This window comes from Globicephala melas, chromosome 10 (assembly GCF_963455315.2).
Source record: "Globicephala melas chromosome 10, mGloMel1.2, whole genome shotgun sequence".
NCBI classification, from domain to species: Eukaryota; Metazoa; Chordata; class Mammalia; order Artiodactyla; family Delphinidae; genus Globicephala; species Globicephala melas.
The window spans coordinates 45,319,560-45,337,128 of NC_083323.1; the positions used below are offsets into that span (position 1 = coordinate 45,319,560).

At 34.9% G+C, this 17,569-nt stretch overlaps 1 protein-coding gene across 2 annotated transcripts in view; it reads left to right on the top strand.

The window, feature by feature from the left end:
• ZFC3H1 (zinc finger C3H1-type containing) overlaps positions 1-14,561 on the top strand; it is a 51,240-nt gene extending 36,679 nt beyond the window's left edge. For both annotated transcript variants that reach the window (XM_030866268.2, XM_030866269.2), the window contains exons 23-35: positions 621-809; positions 1,453-1,690; positions 3,989-4,094; positions 4,177-4,375; positions 4,947-5,041; positions 8,286-8,396; positions 8,666-8,770; positions 8,902-9,067; positions 10,188-10,288; positions 12,448-12,549; positions 13,181-13,220; positions 13,488-13,550; positions 13,680-14,561. In XM_030866268.2, the coding sequence (XP_030722128.1) occupies positions 621-809; positions 1,453-1,690; positions 3,989-4,094; positions 4,177-4,375; positions 4,947-5,041; positions 8,286-8,396; positions 8,666-8,770; positions 8,902-9,067; positions 10,188-10,288; positions 12,448-12,549; positions 13,181-13,220; positions 13,488-13,550; positions 13,680-13,817 (1,653 nt within the window). In that variant the 3' untranslated portion in view covers positions 13,818-14,561. The remainder of the gene's footprint in view (positions 1-620; positions 810-1,452; positions 1,691-3,988; positions 4,095-4,176; positions 4,376-4,946; positions 5,042-8,285; positions 8,397-8,665; positions 8,771-8,901; positions 9,068-10,187; positions 10,289-12,447; positions 12,550-13,180; positions 13,221-13,487; positions 13,551-13,679) is intronic.
• The last annotated feature ends 3,008 nt before the right edge of the window (positions 14,562-17,569 follow it).

A 17,569-nucleotide genomic window follows, 5' to 3' on the forward strand; every position in this document is an offset into this window, starting at 1 on the left:
TAGTATCCCTTAATGAATGAACTTGCCACTTTGTTACTCTCCTAACTCACTGAATAGATTTAGACAATGAAAAATGCTTGGCTTTTAACCTGCAGCCTTGTACCAAAGTTAATGCTATTGATCACCACAAATTATAGGGTGTGATGTTTTTCCTTAAGTTGTTTGGTCTTTAAAGGACCTTTTAATTTCTTTAAAAGATTAAATCTTTTAATTATTTTGTCACATATTTCTTATATGAATGCTATTCTCAAAATTTTTATACAGTCACACACCTGAGCAATTCAGATTGTATGTGATCATAAACGTGAGCTTTTGGAGATCCATCATGGTCTTGCTGCCATTTATTGATTCAAGGAAAGGAGACGTGAAATTGCTTTAGTGATAATTCTGAGAGTGTATCTGTATTGTTTTAGTTTTCATCTGATTCCACTTTCCAACTTGTGGTAGAAGGGGAAATCTAGGTTATAGTACTGTACAATGGGTTTATACATATTTGTAATTATCCTTTTTATAGAAATTGAATTTTTAATATGTGATAGTTTCTTAATGAAATGTGAAAAATCTGTAGTTTTAGATATTCTTATGAAGCAGGAGTAATCATATGAAATCCATTTGGGCAGTTTCTGCACCTAGAAAGCACCTTTGAAGAAAAGGATTACGTATGTGAGAGAATGGTGGAGTTCCTGATGGGAGCAGCCAAGCGGGAAGCATCAGATATTCTGTCCTTTCAGCTTTTAGAGGCTCTTTTGTTTAGAGTTCAGCTACACATATTTACTGGAAGATGCCAAAGTGCACTTGCAGTTTTACAGGTAAACATTTATTATAGCATTTAATGACATTCTGTAGAGAATTTTTTAAAGGTTTAAAACAGTACAGGTAGCATTGTTGAAAGATAAGGACACAGGCTTTAGATTTGAATCTTTGCCACTTACTGGTAAGTTGTGTGAATTTGGGTAAGTTTACAGCTGTTTCCTCCTTTGCTTATTTAGTAGGGGTAATATCTTATTTAGAGTGTTTATGAGGTTTAAATGAAAATAATATTTGCTGAGTACCCACCAGAATAAACTTCAATATTCAAACCATAAAGGGAAAAAATTAGTCCATAGTGGAAATCTTCTATATGGGTGTGGTGAGGTTTTTTGTTTATTTTTACTCTTTTCTCTTTATCTTATTAGATTTTGAATCTCAAAATACTTAAAATATACAAATAAATTTAACCTTTTCATTAATTATGTCATAAACCGTAGCATAGTAAAAATTATGTTAATCTGGTATTGATATCTCTAAAAAGTTTCTCCATTCAAAAAATTGGTGAGTATCAGAATTTTGACTTAGGTATTTAAGAACCATGCCAAAGAAATAAAACACTTTTAATCTTCTTTGCCTTCACAGTTGAATCTTATTAGGAATATTTTTAAAAACACCTTCAGATTATTTTTCCATTTTACCTAGAATGCATTGAAATTGGCTAATGATGGAATAGTAGCTGAATACCTTAAAACAAGTGATCGATGTTTGGCATGGCTGGCCTACATACATCTTATTGAATTCAACGTTCTCCCTTCAAAATTTTATGATCCGTCTAATGCCAATCCTTCAAGAATTGTTAATATAGAACCATTTCTAATGCCGTGGCAAGCAGTTCAAGATGTAAAGACTAATCCTGACATGTTGTTAGCAGTATTTGAAGGTAAGTATAAATGTTTATAAATTATTTAGAACATCAACTTATTGCTTATTATGATTCTTCAAAATTAAATGAAACAAATTTATGTATTGCAAGTTTTACACTTTATTATATAAATGCTTAAAAAATTAAGGATTGAATCAGATAAGATGGGCATTGGCATCTATGAAAGCTACGTTTTTCTGATTATGGCAAAGGATATCAGCTAAATATGTACATAATATAGCATATTTACATAGGTTTAATGAGTTGATTGAATCATAGAACCAGGTAAATTTTGTAAAGCAATCTATCAAGGTGAAAGTTAAAAGATAATATCTTATTTTTTCAAGTAATTAATCTTTTTTCCATCAGTCAGTGAGTTTGATTCCTCTATGTACTAACCGAGGTATCTGCTTTGGAACATATATAAGATATAAAGCCTGTTCCCTTCTAATAAGTATATAGCCTAGTCAGAAGATAAAATCTATACATCTGACATAATTAATAAACATATGAGGCCACATAACTATTAGTATATAGTCTAAATTCTGTGCTTAGAGAAGAGACTGGGATCTGTGATTTGGAGAATTACATGGTACAGGCCATAAACCTGAAGGAAAGAGATTATTGCAGGTTGGCATGATCAAGTATGTCTTCACAGACAAATTAGGACTTAGAGCTAGACTTTGAAGCTTGCCTATAATGTGACTGACATGGTGGACCTCCTCCTCAAAGATGGGACTCTTGTCTTATTTTTATATTTCTCAAGGGCCTATAATGTCTGGCAGTGTACTGAGCGCTTAGTAAATGTTCATTGAATAAACTAGGGAAGAAAGGAAGTAAAAGGACATTCCTATTAGGGGAGCTAAGTAAACAAAAAGCAACAAGTAGATAGGAATTGGTGCAATGGATTTAAAGGGAGCTTAGAAGAAGGGAGAGTCCTTATCAAAGTGAGACTTTTTGTGCTGGAGAACAGTAGGAATTAAGCTTGATAAGTGGAAATGATACCAGATTTTCAAGAACTTTTAAGTATGGTAGGCTTGATGACAATAGAAATTCTTTAAGAAAGAAAGAATATGCTGGAGAGAAATGATACCAAAGGTAGGAAAACCAACCAGAAGCTGACAGCCATAACTGAGGCATTAAAAAAAGTAACCTGGGAAAGAGAGAGTATTTATTGGAGACATTTTAAGTTACCATATAGAGATTAGGGACAGATTAAATGTCAAGGAAGAAGAGAAAAAATAGTCAAAGATGATTTCAGGGTTTTGAGACCAGGAAAAGGTAAGGGTACTAATAGAAAACTGGTGAATTGGGAAGACTGATTTTGGTAGTAGGAGTGGTATTTATGAATGATAATTGGTCACCCAAGTGGAAATGCTTGTTGGCAGAAGGAAATAAGGAAGTGCACCTTAAATGGACAATTATGGATAGAGAAATGGATTTGAAAGTTATCAACATAGAAATTATTGTATTATATAGTGCTTTACAGTTTTTAATGTGCACTCCCAGTAAGTTATTCACCAGCTGAAGCTATGAGATACTTTCTTTGAGGAAATGGAGATTTTAAAGTGTAGCTGTAAGGGGTAAAAGGGAGATTGAGTCAGTGAATGAGACCAAGAGAAAATATAAACAATCTCTTGGAAGCAGAGGCAAGAAGAAATTAAAAAGAAGAGGAAGAACATTATCAAATGCTAATCAGATAAAATGAATGTAGAGATAGATTTGTTTAGATAGGATCCTTATAAGTGAACTTCAAAAGTGCTGTTTCAGAATGACATTCATTTTTAAACTCAGCAGTTCTGGGAAGTCATACCACCTTGGGCAAGGAGGAAATGGTGACAGTTGGGCAAAGTGAAACAGTGGAGGACTTTTCTCTAAGAAGTAGCAAGATCGAGTAAAGGACTCTTTACAAAGGGAAAAGTGTTTTGAAGGAGTAAGGAAAAGATCAAGTTTAGGGGGAGACGTTTAAATGGCTGTAGATCAGCAGAGCAAGGCCTCTTGAAGTGGGTCGGAGAAAGATGAAAAGATAATTCATTCTTTAATTTCTTTGACATAATTTTTCAGGAATTTAGTATAAATGCAAAGATGCAAGAGCTCATACTGGGTGTTTTATTCTTAACAGGAAAGTGAGGGTGAAAGATTTAATTTTAGGAGTTTGGAGATACCTGAAATACCTCCTTTGGGTGAAAACCAGGAGTTTAGTAAAGGTGAATAAGATGTAGTCGAACAAAAGAATAGGCTACCTTAGAGTTTAAATAACACAGTCAGATAATTCATTTTATGTTTGATTCATGTTATTGTGGTGTTTTTGGATAGATGCGGTGAAAGCTTGCACAGATGAGAGCCTTACTGTTGAGGAAAGAGTAGAGGCTTGTGTTCCACTTTACACAAACATGATTGTTCTGCACCAGCTTCTTGAGAGGTAAAACTTAATTGACAAGCAGTTAACCTCATATTAAAAATTGATTTTTTCATGTGTTTAAATGTGTGTTTTTCTTGTGAAGGTATGAGGCTGCAGTGAAGCTTTGTAAATATTTATTGGAATCATGTCCCATGAACTGCCAGTTGTTGGAATCCCTTGTTGCTTTATATTTGGAAACAAATCAGCACGACAAAGCTAGGGCAGTGTGGCTTACTGCATTTGAAAAAAATCTTCAGAATGCAGAGGTTTTTTATCATACATGCAAATTCTTCATCTCGCAGGTAAAAAAAAAAGTCATAATTCTTAAATATGATATTTTTATGTTTCACGTTTATTCATCCTTTAAGATGTTTCAGGCATCAGCCTCTCTGGGATGCTTTTACTGATCCTTTTGCCCTTTGCAATACTGTTAGGTATTCCTTCTCTTTCTGCCATAATACCTCATGCATAGTTCTACCATTGCACGTAATTACATTACATTGTAATTTTGCTTATAACTACTTTGTATACTACTCTAAGAACTCCCAGAGGGCAGGGACCATGTCTTATTCTGATTTAGAGCTCCCCTACTCCCAACACCTAGCACAGTGCCAAACATGTAAATAGAGCTTAATGGCTAATTGGTGAAATTGGTGAGTGAAACTTGAGCTTGTGGTATATTGGGTGTTAAACTGTTTAATGTTTAGTTCAATTTGGAGGTCAGAATACAAAAGTCATCTCTACCTCCACCTACTCAAAAAACCTAATCTAATCAGTGGTTGGGGGGGCGGGGGAGGGCTTTTCCTCCCTTGAAAGATTTTAATTAAGCATTGTAAGCCTAATGTGTATCCCTCCTCTTTCTTTTAAAAATAGAATCGAGGAGATAATCTTCTTCCATTTTTGCGGAAATTTATCGCATCCTTCTTTAAACCTGGGTTTGAGAAGTATAGTAACTTGGATCTGTTTCGGTAAGTTTGTAGAACTCTTGATTTGTAGAGGAATGAGAAATAGTGTAGCTCAGTGGAAAGATTACCAGTTTCTTGGTGGATTGATTATACTTTAGACTGATTTTTTTTTTTTAGGACACTTGAATACCCTCTTACAGAATTGTTATAAGGGCAGTAGAATTTAATAAAAATAGACACAAGATGTAAAATGTTTTGCATTCTTTGGATTAAGAACACTAAATTTATGTTAACACCATGGTGATTCATGCTTCTTTTAATTACTGTCATTGTTAATTTTAGCAATTAATACTGTAGCAACAAATTATCCTGAGACAATCTCAGTGATTTTCGAAAAAATGAGTTTTAATTTATTGGATTGGTGATTTTAAAGTGAATGTAAATAATATGCCTTTTTAAAAAAAAAATTCTAAAGAGAACCGCTTTAACTTCTGAAAGTTGTTGAGTAAGAAACTTGGGAGAATTCTTTCTCAACCATCACTTTCTCAGTAGCTTATATAGAGTTCTGTATTTACTACCTTTATTTGCTTCCCTGTGAGTTCTTGTTCAGATCCTAAAGAGTGGGGTTTTTTTGGAGGCTTTTAACGTTCTCTTTCCTTCTTCCTCATCTCTCTGTAGGGATCAGCGAACTTTTTTCCTTAAGGGCCAGATAGTAAATATTTTAGGCTTGCAAGCCATATGGCCTGTCACTACTAGTCAACCTTGCTTTTGTAGGAAGAAAGCAGCCATAGACAGTATATAAATGAATAGGCATAGCTGTGTTCCAATAAAAGTTTATTTATGAAGGTAGGTGTAGTTTGCTGATCCTAAGTAAAACAAAATCAAAAGGAAGATATTTGTCATGACATACTTTTTTATTGTATGTTAGGAAGAACTGAGAGAAGATAGGTCTAAGCTGGATATCTCCTAAAAAAATATTCTTGTGGAAAATACTAAGTGAAGATAGAGTCTTAGATTTATATATGCAAGTCTAATGTTTGCATATATTTTTCTTTTCTTAGGTGCTCCCTCCCTGCACCCACCCACAGTATAGCAGTGTTATATAAAAAAATATTTTCAAAAATAACCCACATTTTGTTAAGTCAGTGGTCTATCCACCCTAGAATATTTTGTGAACATGGCAGTTTTATTTGAGATATGGCAAAAAGTTTGGGGTCACCATTCTTTACCAGACTTGAGTCTTTACATCTGTCCTCTTACGGTAGATAGCCAGTTTATTGACATAGTGATGTTAGTACTCTTCCTGAAAGTCTTTCTGCTTTGCTACATATAGATTAACATCTTATAATTAATTACAAAAGAATAATTTGAAATGCAAATTAATAGAGAAAAATTAAACTATTGTATGAGAAATTTAGAGATTGTTTAGCTTCCCCATGCTGACTTTCTCCCTGTTTAAATTAGATTGCTTTAACATCTCAGACTTAAGCACAGGATAAATTCAAGGCTGAACCAGACTTTTAAAGACTTGCTGGTTCTGATCTTCCCTTCAGCATGGAGGTAATTGCTTTAGCTTTGAAGAAGATGCTGCCAGTTTGTGCCATGGTCAAAGATCTTCAGATCTTCTTGATGTCAGCTTAATGAAGCAGAATAAATAAGTGACAATAAAAATGTGAAAGTGGGCTACTCCAAATAATCTTCTCATTATTTGCTAAGTCATCTTGCTTTATTATTTTTTGTGTGTAAAGTTATAATTCATAATTCACCAAGAATTATGAGGAAAAGGTATCCTGTGCTTATTTAGACAATTTGAAGTCCTTATTTTGGGTAGATGTGGTGAAAGCTTGCACAGATGAGAGCCTATCTATTTTTTAGATATTTATACAAAAGTCAAATATTAAGAGAATGGCAGTAAGTGAGAGAGTTTTCAGCATTGCCACACTTAACTTGGTATTGATAGAAATTTTTAAAATTTATAAAAGAGCCGAAGCTTATTAATAGGAGAAGTCAATGCTCTTCATAAGTTCAAAATACTTTTTTATTTCTTGAGTAGAAATTGTAAAGCAAAGTACGTAGAACTGTAATATTTATTTAGAATTAGAGTCTGTCATTTTTCTTTCTATATAACATTTAGTATAAATTTTATACTGGAAAATTTTATGTGTAAAATTTAGTATAAGGACAGACAGAAAGATTGAGATGGAGTAATTTTCGTGTGTTTCAAATCAATTTGAAGACTAGTAGATAACCATAAAAGTTAACTTGGGGATTTCATTCACCTTACTGAAGTTGGCATAGGGATAGTCTTATATAGATTAGATTTAAAGTTATCTCTTCTTACTTATTGCAGTTTTCAGTTGAGAAAAGTCAATATTCTTAGAAGTTAAGTGATTAACTCATGGTAATACAGCTAGTTACGGCCAAGTCAGGATGATAATCTGCCTTCTAGAAGTACCATTTCTTCCCTTTCTTACGGCCCCCAGCACACAACCTCCCCCACCCCAGCCGCCATACAGCCTCTCTAATCCATTAAAACTTAGTTCCTTGAAATAATTGCTAAATTCACTGTGAACAGTTAATACTAGGTTGTCATTGTCGAAATCAACGTATTGCCTTTAAAAACATTGTTCCTGAAGATGCTAGTAATGTTATACACACAGATTCAAATATATTGGGGGGAAACCTGAATTACCAAAGTAAAATAGATTTTTTTACTGATTGGCTTCTTAGAGCCTTTAATATCCTAATATGTTTTGTGGCTTTTTAAGAGGGGGCTTTAATTTGCAGTATTTCTCAATCTTATTTGATCATAGACCTCTTTTTGACAAGTGCCTTATGGGCCAATATGTTATAGAATACGCTTTTATATCATGTCTAAAATTAAATGTAGAGTGGTATTTGTGTGTATGTGAGAGAGAAATTATTTTCAGATATCAAGTTTTATAACTCAAAGATTTTTTTTTCCAAGAAAGTACAGATTTTTTGGGAAAATTTTAGATACTTGGTAGTCTCATTTGTTATTCTCTGTTTTTAATTAGGTTTCATTAGATGATTATGGTGGTTTGTTTAATTTGGGCTATAAAATTTTTAAAAATCATTATAGAAGAAGAATTATTCAAGTAAGTATAAGATAATAAATATATGATGCTAGAGATGTGACCAAAGCGGTATGGTATACACATGAAAATAAAGTCTCATTACTGTATAAACAAGGAAGTTTTAGTTGAAACAGAATTTTTTTTTAAAAAAAAGCAATAGTAATCCATGTGTACATAGGCATAATTTTAAACATGATATTTTTCCTCAGGTATCTCTTAAATATCCCAGGACCACTTGACATTCCAGCCCGTTTATGTAAAGGAAATTTTGATGATGAAATGTTTAACCACCAAGTTCCTTATTTGTGGCTGATATACTGGTGAGACATTATCTACTGTGGAGAGAAATGTTGCATACTAGGCTTGCATCTGTTATTTATTACTGAATTACACTGTGTTAAAATTAACCTGTTGCTAAAGTCATTGAAGCAAAATTTAAGGGATGCTAAGGTTTATATGTTATTAAAAAAAGAAAGCTCAAAAGAAGGATTCTATTGTAATAATATCTGTAATGTTTATACTTTGTCATTCCTTTACCTGATCGAATTGAGGTGTAGACATACAATGTTTTCCTTCATTTTTTAAACAGCCTTTGTCATCCTCTTCAATCAAGTATTAAAGAGACAGTGGAGGCATATGAGGCAGCGTTAGGGGTGGCCATGAAGTCTGATATAGTGCAGAAGATTTGGCTGGAGTAAGTTTAATTCCTCTTAATAAGAATGGGATTTGAAATAAGGGGATATGGTTGGGGAAGGGTTGATGAGCTTTCTTGTTAGAGAATTACTGGCTTAATTATTCTAAATTATGATGTTTTTCTTTTGGCAGTTATCTTGTCTTTGCCAATAATAGAGCTGCTGGATCCAGAAACAAAGTCCAGGAATTCAGATTTTTTACTGATTTAGTGAATAGATGTTTGGTTACAGTCCCTGCCCGATACCCCATTCCTTTTAGCAGTGCTGATTACTGGTCCAACTATGAATTTCATAATAGGGTAAGAATTTAAAACTTATTTTCTTTAGATATTTATACAAAAGTAGGGGACTTAAATGATAGCAAAACTCCTGTTTAATATCGAGAGATTTTCCTAGGACCACTTTACTAGCATTTACTATTGTTCTTGACCACGTTTTCTATTTATCTCTTCAAAATCTAGGCACAGAGCCCTTTAAAGTTCAGTTAAGATAAAATGTGCATATTGATTATCTTCTATTTAAGAAAATTTAGCATTGAAGCAAAAGTGAAGAGATGTTAAGGTTTAATACGTATTAAAGAAGAGAGATCAAAAGAAGTAATTGTAATAATGTCAGTAATGTTTTGCTTGAGTAATTGGAAATTTTACTGAATGAAAAATTCTATAACTTCAAAATAAGTAAGAATGTGCTTACATGTTATAGCTGCTCTTTTTATCAGTATTTTGTCAAGCAGATATAGCTATACATAGGACATAAGAAAGCTGAAATCAGATGCTGTTTGGAATTTTAAGAGTAGAGTCTGGATATTGATATATTTATAAGGTCATCTTCTTGTAGGCAGTGAAGCAAAGGGTTTTTTAAAAATTGATTTATTTTCAGAGACCCCTTTTATTCAGTGCGTGTAAGCTAAAAGCTACTAAAGCTCAGTATAGACTAAAACATCTCTGTGTTTTATTTATTTATTTTTTTGGTGGGGTGGTTTTGTTGTTACCGGGATAACCAATTATTATGCTTTGTACTTCTATGCCATTCTTTATCCCAGGATCTCAAACTACTTTATGGACATTAAGTCATTTACACACGGGCATTCCATGAGCAAGATGTGGCAGGTATTATTAGCCCTATGACTTGCCCAGCTATACAGCAAGTAAAGGTAGACTCAGGAATGAAAACCCGGACTCCTGGCTTCTTGTCAGTGTTCTCAGTCCATGGCTCTCATCACTAGACCATATTTCCTAATTCATATTTGGAAAGTCACTAATATAATTAATGGTAGGAACTGTAACTCACAGCATCATACATTGTTATAATTTATACATTCATGTCTTAAAGACCATTTTGGTTTTCTCATTAAAACACATAGGTAACTGGATTTCACATTTTGTTGTATTCCTTTCCCCACCTCCCCAACCTTCACAGGTTATTTTCTTTTATTTGAGCTGTATTCCAAAGATCCAGCATTCCAAAACCTTGGAACGGTTTTGCTCAATTATGCCAACTAATTCTGGACTTGCACTGAGGTAAGAAAAAATAAAATTCTTAGCTCAATTGTATAGGCTCTTCATATAAAATTATTCTTGAAAACTTGCTAATAGTCTGCTCTTTGGCTATTGCCTCATTTCCACTTTAATTTCAAAGTTGTTAAGCAATATGTAACTATTCGTGTAAAAGTCAATGTGGAGAACTAGTTACTTCAGAAAACTGCAGATTATAAGGGGGCATATAATTCAAGTAAAGTTCACCTGTGTCCCCTAAGCACATACCATCTGTCCATGGTACATGCATTATAAGCACAAAGCATGTTTTATGCAGCAAAGGAGTATTACTTAAGAGGTTTTTAAGTGTTAAAGAGATAAGCTGCACGCGGGCTTTCCCTAGTTGCGGCGAGTGGGGGCTACTCTTAATTTCGGTGCGCGGGCTTCTCATTGCGGTGACTTCTCTTGTTGCGGAGTACAGGCTCTAGGCGCGTGGGCTTCAGTAGTTGCGGCACGCGGGCTCAGTAGTTGTGGCTTGCGGGCTCTTGAGTGCAGGCTCAACAGTTGTGGCGCATGGGCTTAGTTGCTCCGCCGCATGTGGGATCTTCACGGACCAGGGCTCGAACCCACGTCCCCTACATTGGCAGGTGGATTCTTAACCACTGTGCCACCAGGGAAGTCTCGACTTATTTTTTTTAATTAATTTATTTTATTTTTTATTTATTCTTGGCTGCATTGGGTCATCATTGCTGTGCGTGGGGTTTCTCTAGTTGCGGCGATCGGGGGCTACTCTTCCTTGTGGTGTGTGGGCTTCTCATTGCGGTGGCTTCTCCTGTTGCGGAGCACGGGCTCTAGGTGCGCAGGCTTCAGTAGTTGTGGCACGTGGGCTCAGTAGTTGTGCCTCGCGGGCTCTAGAGTGCAGGCTCAGTAGCTGTGGCGCACGGGCTTTGTTGCTCTGTGGCATGTGGGATCTTCCCGGACCAGGGCTCGAACCCGTTTCCCCTGCATTGGCAGGCGCCACCAGGGAAGTCCTACTATGACTTCTTTTCATATACGTCAGTCATTCTCAAATATTAGCATGTATCAGAATCTCCTGGGATGGTTATTTAAAATGCAGATTCCTGAGCTAGAGCCCTCAAACCACATTTGAGAAACACTTATCCAGGGATTTCATACATTCAATTACAAGATTTTTTTTAGAGCATTTCTTTGTAGTTTTTCTGCTCTGATAGAGTAAAACCCATTTCAACCCTCAGGAATTGTGCTTTTTGATTCAAAAAGGTACACTGCATACTGAAGCTTTGGCTTCTACTTGTGCTGTCATTTCCACTGCATCAGTTGTGTCTTATGTTTCTAAGCTTGTTTTATGGATTATAAGGTGCCTAAAATAGTTATCAAATATCCCTTTGTGTTCTAGAGCATTTACATTCCACTTAGCATGTATGTAGGAAAATGATATAAGAGATTGAAAAAAATTCAAAGGCTTAGGACTGTGATAAGAGTAACAAAATAACACCATAGCGTTTTATAATAAAGATTCTTAGTAATAAGCATGCTAATCTGCGAAAGTTAATTATAGAAATTTGTATTATAAAACATCACCTTTGATAAAACATGTGAAATAGAAAATGTGCTGATGTTTTGAGTAGTTTCTATAATGATAGGCATTTTGGAATATAGGTAGTTTAATTGTTGGTTTTGTTGGTAAAGTTCTACTTTTGATACTTCTTATTTCCTTAAGGTCATCCTTGTCCTTTTTTTTTCAGAATAGAGAACTTAATAATTAGTCACTGTACTTATTACATTTTAGCTCAAGAAACATTCACAATTAAGTATACTGTGTTTAATAAAGAAAGAAAAATACCAAGAAATTGCACTAATATATCAATTCATTATTTTAGAAAATTTACGGGGAGGGAGAATGTGGAGTGTAATTTGGAGAGAATGCTTTAGTATCCTATAGGAATACATCAGCCTTATTTTAGTTTGTTGAAGATGGTATGGGTCTTGACTAGACCTTTTGCTAGTTTGCATGTTTCTTTCCCAGGGTAAGTTTTGTAAGAGGCATTCTACAAATACTTGCTGAATAGCCTCGATAGAATTTAACTGACCAAAAATTATGCTTCATCAAACATTCTGCTCATAGAGCTCAAGTTCCCTATACTTGCAATGCTTTTGTTCATTTTCCTGAATGTACTTTACAGGCTACTTCAACATGAATGGGAAGAAAGCAATGTTCAGATTCTGAAACTTCAAGCCAAGATGTTTACATATAATATCCCAACATGCCTGGCCACCTGGAAAATGTAATGCAACAATCATGTACATGTTTTTATAGCTATTGCTTTTATTTATAAGGTTTGCTCCAGACAGGTAAATCTGAAATGACATCTATTTTCCCCCCGGAGAGATCTCTCTTCTAATTTAGATTTGTTTTTGGCACTTGCTGAGGTTTTATACCAAGAGTGAAGGCGTGCTCATTAACAATTGCCTCTAGAAGCAAAATGGATAGTTTTAATTTTCCTTGAAGGAGAACATATAGATAACAATACTGTTACCAAACAAACAGATCTGCTATACACATATTAAGACTATCGCTTTTGAAATGCGGGGTTTCCCCCTATTATAATCTGATGTCTTCTTTCTTTTAAAGGTGTTAGTGCCAAGTATTTTTTTTTATTAGTAATTATGAGTATTTTTCATGAACGTTATTTATGTTCAAAACACTGATCTGCTTTATTATTGTAAAGTTGATAAAAATTGTTGAATTTTTCTTTTCACTATAGGTTACCCTCCTTGGAAATTTAGCCTGTTACTTTCAGGAAGTTTTGTACTCAGATTCCCACAGTCAGTATTCTGCCAGTGGTAGTATCTCATTTTGTTCAAAGATATATAAATTTTTCTTTTCCCTTTTCTATATTCCTTTCTTTTTCTTAGAGCCATTGCTGCTGAGATTGTTCTAAAGGGACAAAGAGAGGTAAGCCGTGATTGACTATCAGATGGGTTGCTTTTTTTTTTTTTTAAAATAGCTATTCTGCCCTTTTTGTTGACTTCTCAATTTAAAAGGATTAAAGCATAGAAGTTAACATCCTAAGAACTCTAAATGTTTGGAAACTCCAAAATCCAGCATAACCATGTTGTCTTGAATGTTGTTATATTATGAAGTACCATTCAAATAGTTAGGATTATGAAGGTGTTTTCCACCACATTTCCTGATGGAATTGTATATATATCTATCTTATAGGTCCACCGTTTATATCAGAGAGCCTTACAGAAGTTACCTCTTTGTGCATCACTGTGGAAAGATGTAATGCTTTTTATCTTTTATTTCATCTTGAAGTTTTCCTATAAATTTTCTGCATGTGCCATATCCATTGATGTGGTAATGCTCAAAATCTAGCTAAGTCTTACTTCTATGCTTCCCTGTCTTTTACAGCAACTCTTGTTTGAAGCGTCAGAAGGAGGTAAAACTGATAACCTGAGAAAACTAGTTTCCAAGTGCCAAGAGATTGGAGTCAGCCTAAATGAGCTCTTAAATTTAAACAGTTACAAAACAGAAAGCAAGAATCACTGAACACTGGGTGCAGTCAGTTCTAAGTCCTTATAATAATTGCCAAAAATTATTTGAATGATCCTTCAAGATTAGGCTGATCCCTGGCTAAGGTCTGTGTAAGGCAGACAAGCATTACTGATCATATCAAGTCCCCTACAATATCCTATCCTCAAAACCGGAAGCAATGAACATGACCCTCTTCGCTTGGATAAATGAACTTCCTGTTTGGCCTGCTTCTAGGCCCTGCCAGATTCTCATAACATCATGTACGTAAGTATAGTTCCTCAAAGTGACTGACATTTATTTTCATTTTGCTTTGTTTTTGTTTTTATTTTTTACTTTTCCCCCTTCCTTTATGTTGTGCTATTCCTGATTCACTTGACACTCTCTGATGCCTGAGAGATTCTTGTTTGGGATTTAATTTCCAGGGCTGTGTTTACAGTAAAAAGCCGGCAGTCCCTTTTAGTTTTTCCTCTTTAAACCTTTTGAGATTCTTCATTTCAGGATTTAAAACTTAAGCAGTCCATCTTAAGGAAAGTGTAACTGCCATGGCCACAAGTCTGCTAGTTGCACTTGAATGCTCTAACAGGGTTGTTTATTGCCCTTTCTACGTTCTGGACTCCTTGCCGAGACTGTTTAACTTGAAGATTAAAGAAACTATTGCAAATGCCAGTGCATCAGAACCTAAGAGTGGTCAAATATTATGTGCAATTTTTTTTGTAAAGAAATTTTAATTTATAATAAAGTTTAACAGTTTAAAGAACAGTTAATATTTGAACTGCTTTGTATTGCAATACTACTTTGTAGTATTAAAATTGTTTATAAAAATATTTTTAATATAAGTTAACTTTTTGAAAAATGTTGCTGTCTTTATTCACTTTTCACATTCCGGTGGGAAAGGGTTGAAGTAGGAGATATGGATATTCACTATAACTATATCAGTACTTCTTATTTTGAACTGCTTTCCCATAAAAACATTCCAGTGTCTTTTTAAATTCACGAGAAGATGGGTCCTGTTCTATTTTGAGGACAGTGAACAGATAGGCTTGCACTATCATTCAATTTCTTGTTCTTACGACCACGGGGTTTAGAAAGTATCTCCCAACTATAGTTTGAATGATTTGCTTAGTGACATGCGGTCTTACGTTGAATATCAATATGACCAAATGTAAAGGTGACTTTGTTTTTGTTTTGCTTTGTTTTGTTTTGTTTTCAGTCTGTAGTGGGTTATTTGCGCTTGGTAGAAAAATTGTTAATGACACACACTGCCACAAATCTGGTCTTACAGCTACAATGCAATCTAATTGTTGAAGACAGAGCAACAGCCCCATGAAATACTAGGCAAATTTGTACATCTGTACATTTTTATAATGCTTAGTTAAAATAAAGCCATGTTTTGATGCTCTACTAATGTGCCTACCAGACGGTGCATATTTAGCTAGTAAGTGCTGTTTCGTGAGGTCAAGAACAGAACCCATTTGTCTAGCGTCTTTCATTAAACCAAAAAGAGGCTATATGGTTTCTATCTAAAACCAAAGAAACTTGGGTGGAAGATAGTAATCCCAGAGGGGTATTCCCCCATTGTATGCATTTAACTATTCAACCTTGAAAGTTTTTCCTTCCCTGATTATTTGAAAACCACTGTTAGGTGCTTGGAAAAATATTTCCAGTCTGTCTCCCCATAGTGTAATATTTTTGGTATTAATTGAAATGTCTCATAGTTTTTTGGAGACTGCTGAATTTTTGTAAATTCTAACTAAAACCTACCATTTGTTGCATTAACAATTCCATCAGCAGTAATGTTTGTCTCTTTTTTTAAAAAAAGAATGCAACTGCAAGATCCAGCCACGCAGGCTGTACATTGTGACAACTCCAGAGGTCCCAGTTCACATGCTCACAGTCATGCAGGCAGAGGCCTTAGCATATGTTAAGCAGCTGTTTCCTTTTTGATCAGTTGTCGTATTGCTACTTAAAATCATGAAGCTATCTTATAGAAATTATATTGCCTTAAAGATAATGTCACCTTTTCTTCCTGTCATTTTACAGACTCACTTTAACCTCCACAAAAGAATAGCAAGCACTGCTTATGAGTGAGGTATATGTTCCTGTCATCCTTCCATATTCACTTTTACTTTCTTTTTAACGAAGTGCTTTGAACAAGTAATAATTAGAATATTAAACAAAACTTGGGGTGAAAGTTGATAGTTATTATAGTAACATGAATATAATATTTAACATTATGACTAAAGTCTTTCTTTGGGCAAAGAAATGTTATACAGTGAGAAAAGATTAGTCATTGAGAACTGTAGTTCCTTACACTCTCCCACTCCTGTCAGGGGGGGAAAAACACAAAAGAGGCATTTTAGGCCATGGGGTTTTATCTCCAATAAAGGAAGTGGTGTGGCAGATTGCAGTGTATTTTTACGTGTTTTTCTTCATTTTAGAGAACAGCCTAATATTTCTATTTGCCTTTTAACGGAAAGTGGACCTTGTAACATTGTTGTCACTGGCTTATCTAAGGCGGTTTGCTTTCAATTAAAGGGCATATAAACCTACATCATAAAGCAAGCAAGAATCTCCAGGTGCAACATCTAAGAACTAAAGGCACTAAGCAGACAAGCAAAAGCTGACAACAAATGTAGAGGGACTTTATTGAAGATTGGAGTTTAAATATTTATTTTTCAAGGTTGTTGAAAAAGTAGGAACATGTGGCTATAATACAAAGCAGGACCAATATTCTTGCTGAAAGCTGTCATGTTTTCACAGATAGGTCATAATTTCCTTAAGTCTGCTTTCATATCTCTCTGTTAACATTAGTGCGAGGGAAGAATGGGGAAATATGATTTTAGTGACCTTGCAGGTTTGGGGATTATGCCTGCAAATGTATCATTGCCCCTCAGTACAAATTAACAGCCATCATACAGAGCATTTTGGAACAAGAGCTTTTCAAGAAAAGGTAGGCTTCTAAGGAACATTTTTTATATTCTTTTTTGTCCCTCACAATTTCACAATTGGGTCTCTATCTTTCCAAGTCATGGTACTTTTTAGTGTAGGTCATAGAGCTGAGCTGAAAAAGAGTTTGTTTTTTTTAATTAAAAGAAATTTTTTCAGGGCTCTATTCCATATACCACCAAAAAATGTCCTCACTTTCTGCAGGTGTTCTTCAGTTGTGTGCTCACTGTTTCAGGGGCCAGTGAACAGCCACCTAAGGGTGTGTGGCCCCACCCTACTCTCATTCCCATCTTCCACCACCACTCACATAGCCTTCCTCAGTAATCGTTAGGTGATACTTTTTGAGTACTACTTGATTGAGATATCTGCATTAAATGTGAAAAGAGCTTTTCATTTTTTTCTCTCTGACATCTTTGAGGTAGATATTAGGAAGCTGTTCTGTCTTTCATAGATGGTGAAACGGCTATTGAATTTGTCTCCACTTTTCATTCAGTGACCTTGACGAGGGACCCAAAAACATGTTTTCAGAGGCCCCATAGTAGAGAGTCAGGCATTTTTTCATTCCAGAATCAATTTGAGCACTGTGCTAAGACACTCTCAACACAAGGATGAATAGAGGTCCCTTAGTCTAACAGAACAGAAGAGTATATGCCAAGGAAGCATTTCCAAGGGGGCTCCAAATTTGGGGTTGGAGGTTGGGAAAGTCTTCCCAGATAGAAGTGGATTATTGGCTAAGTCATAAAATAGAAGGATGAAAACTTGAGGCAGGTAATACTATTTTCAAAAATTATGTGGCACTGACACCTAAATGTTGTAGGATG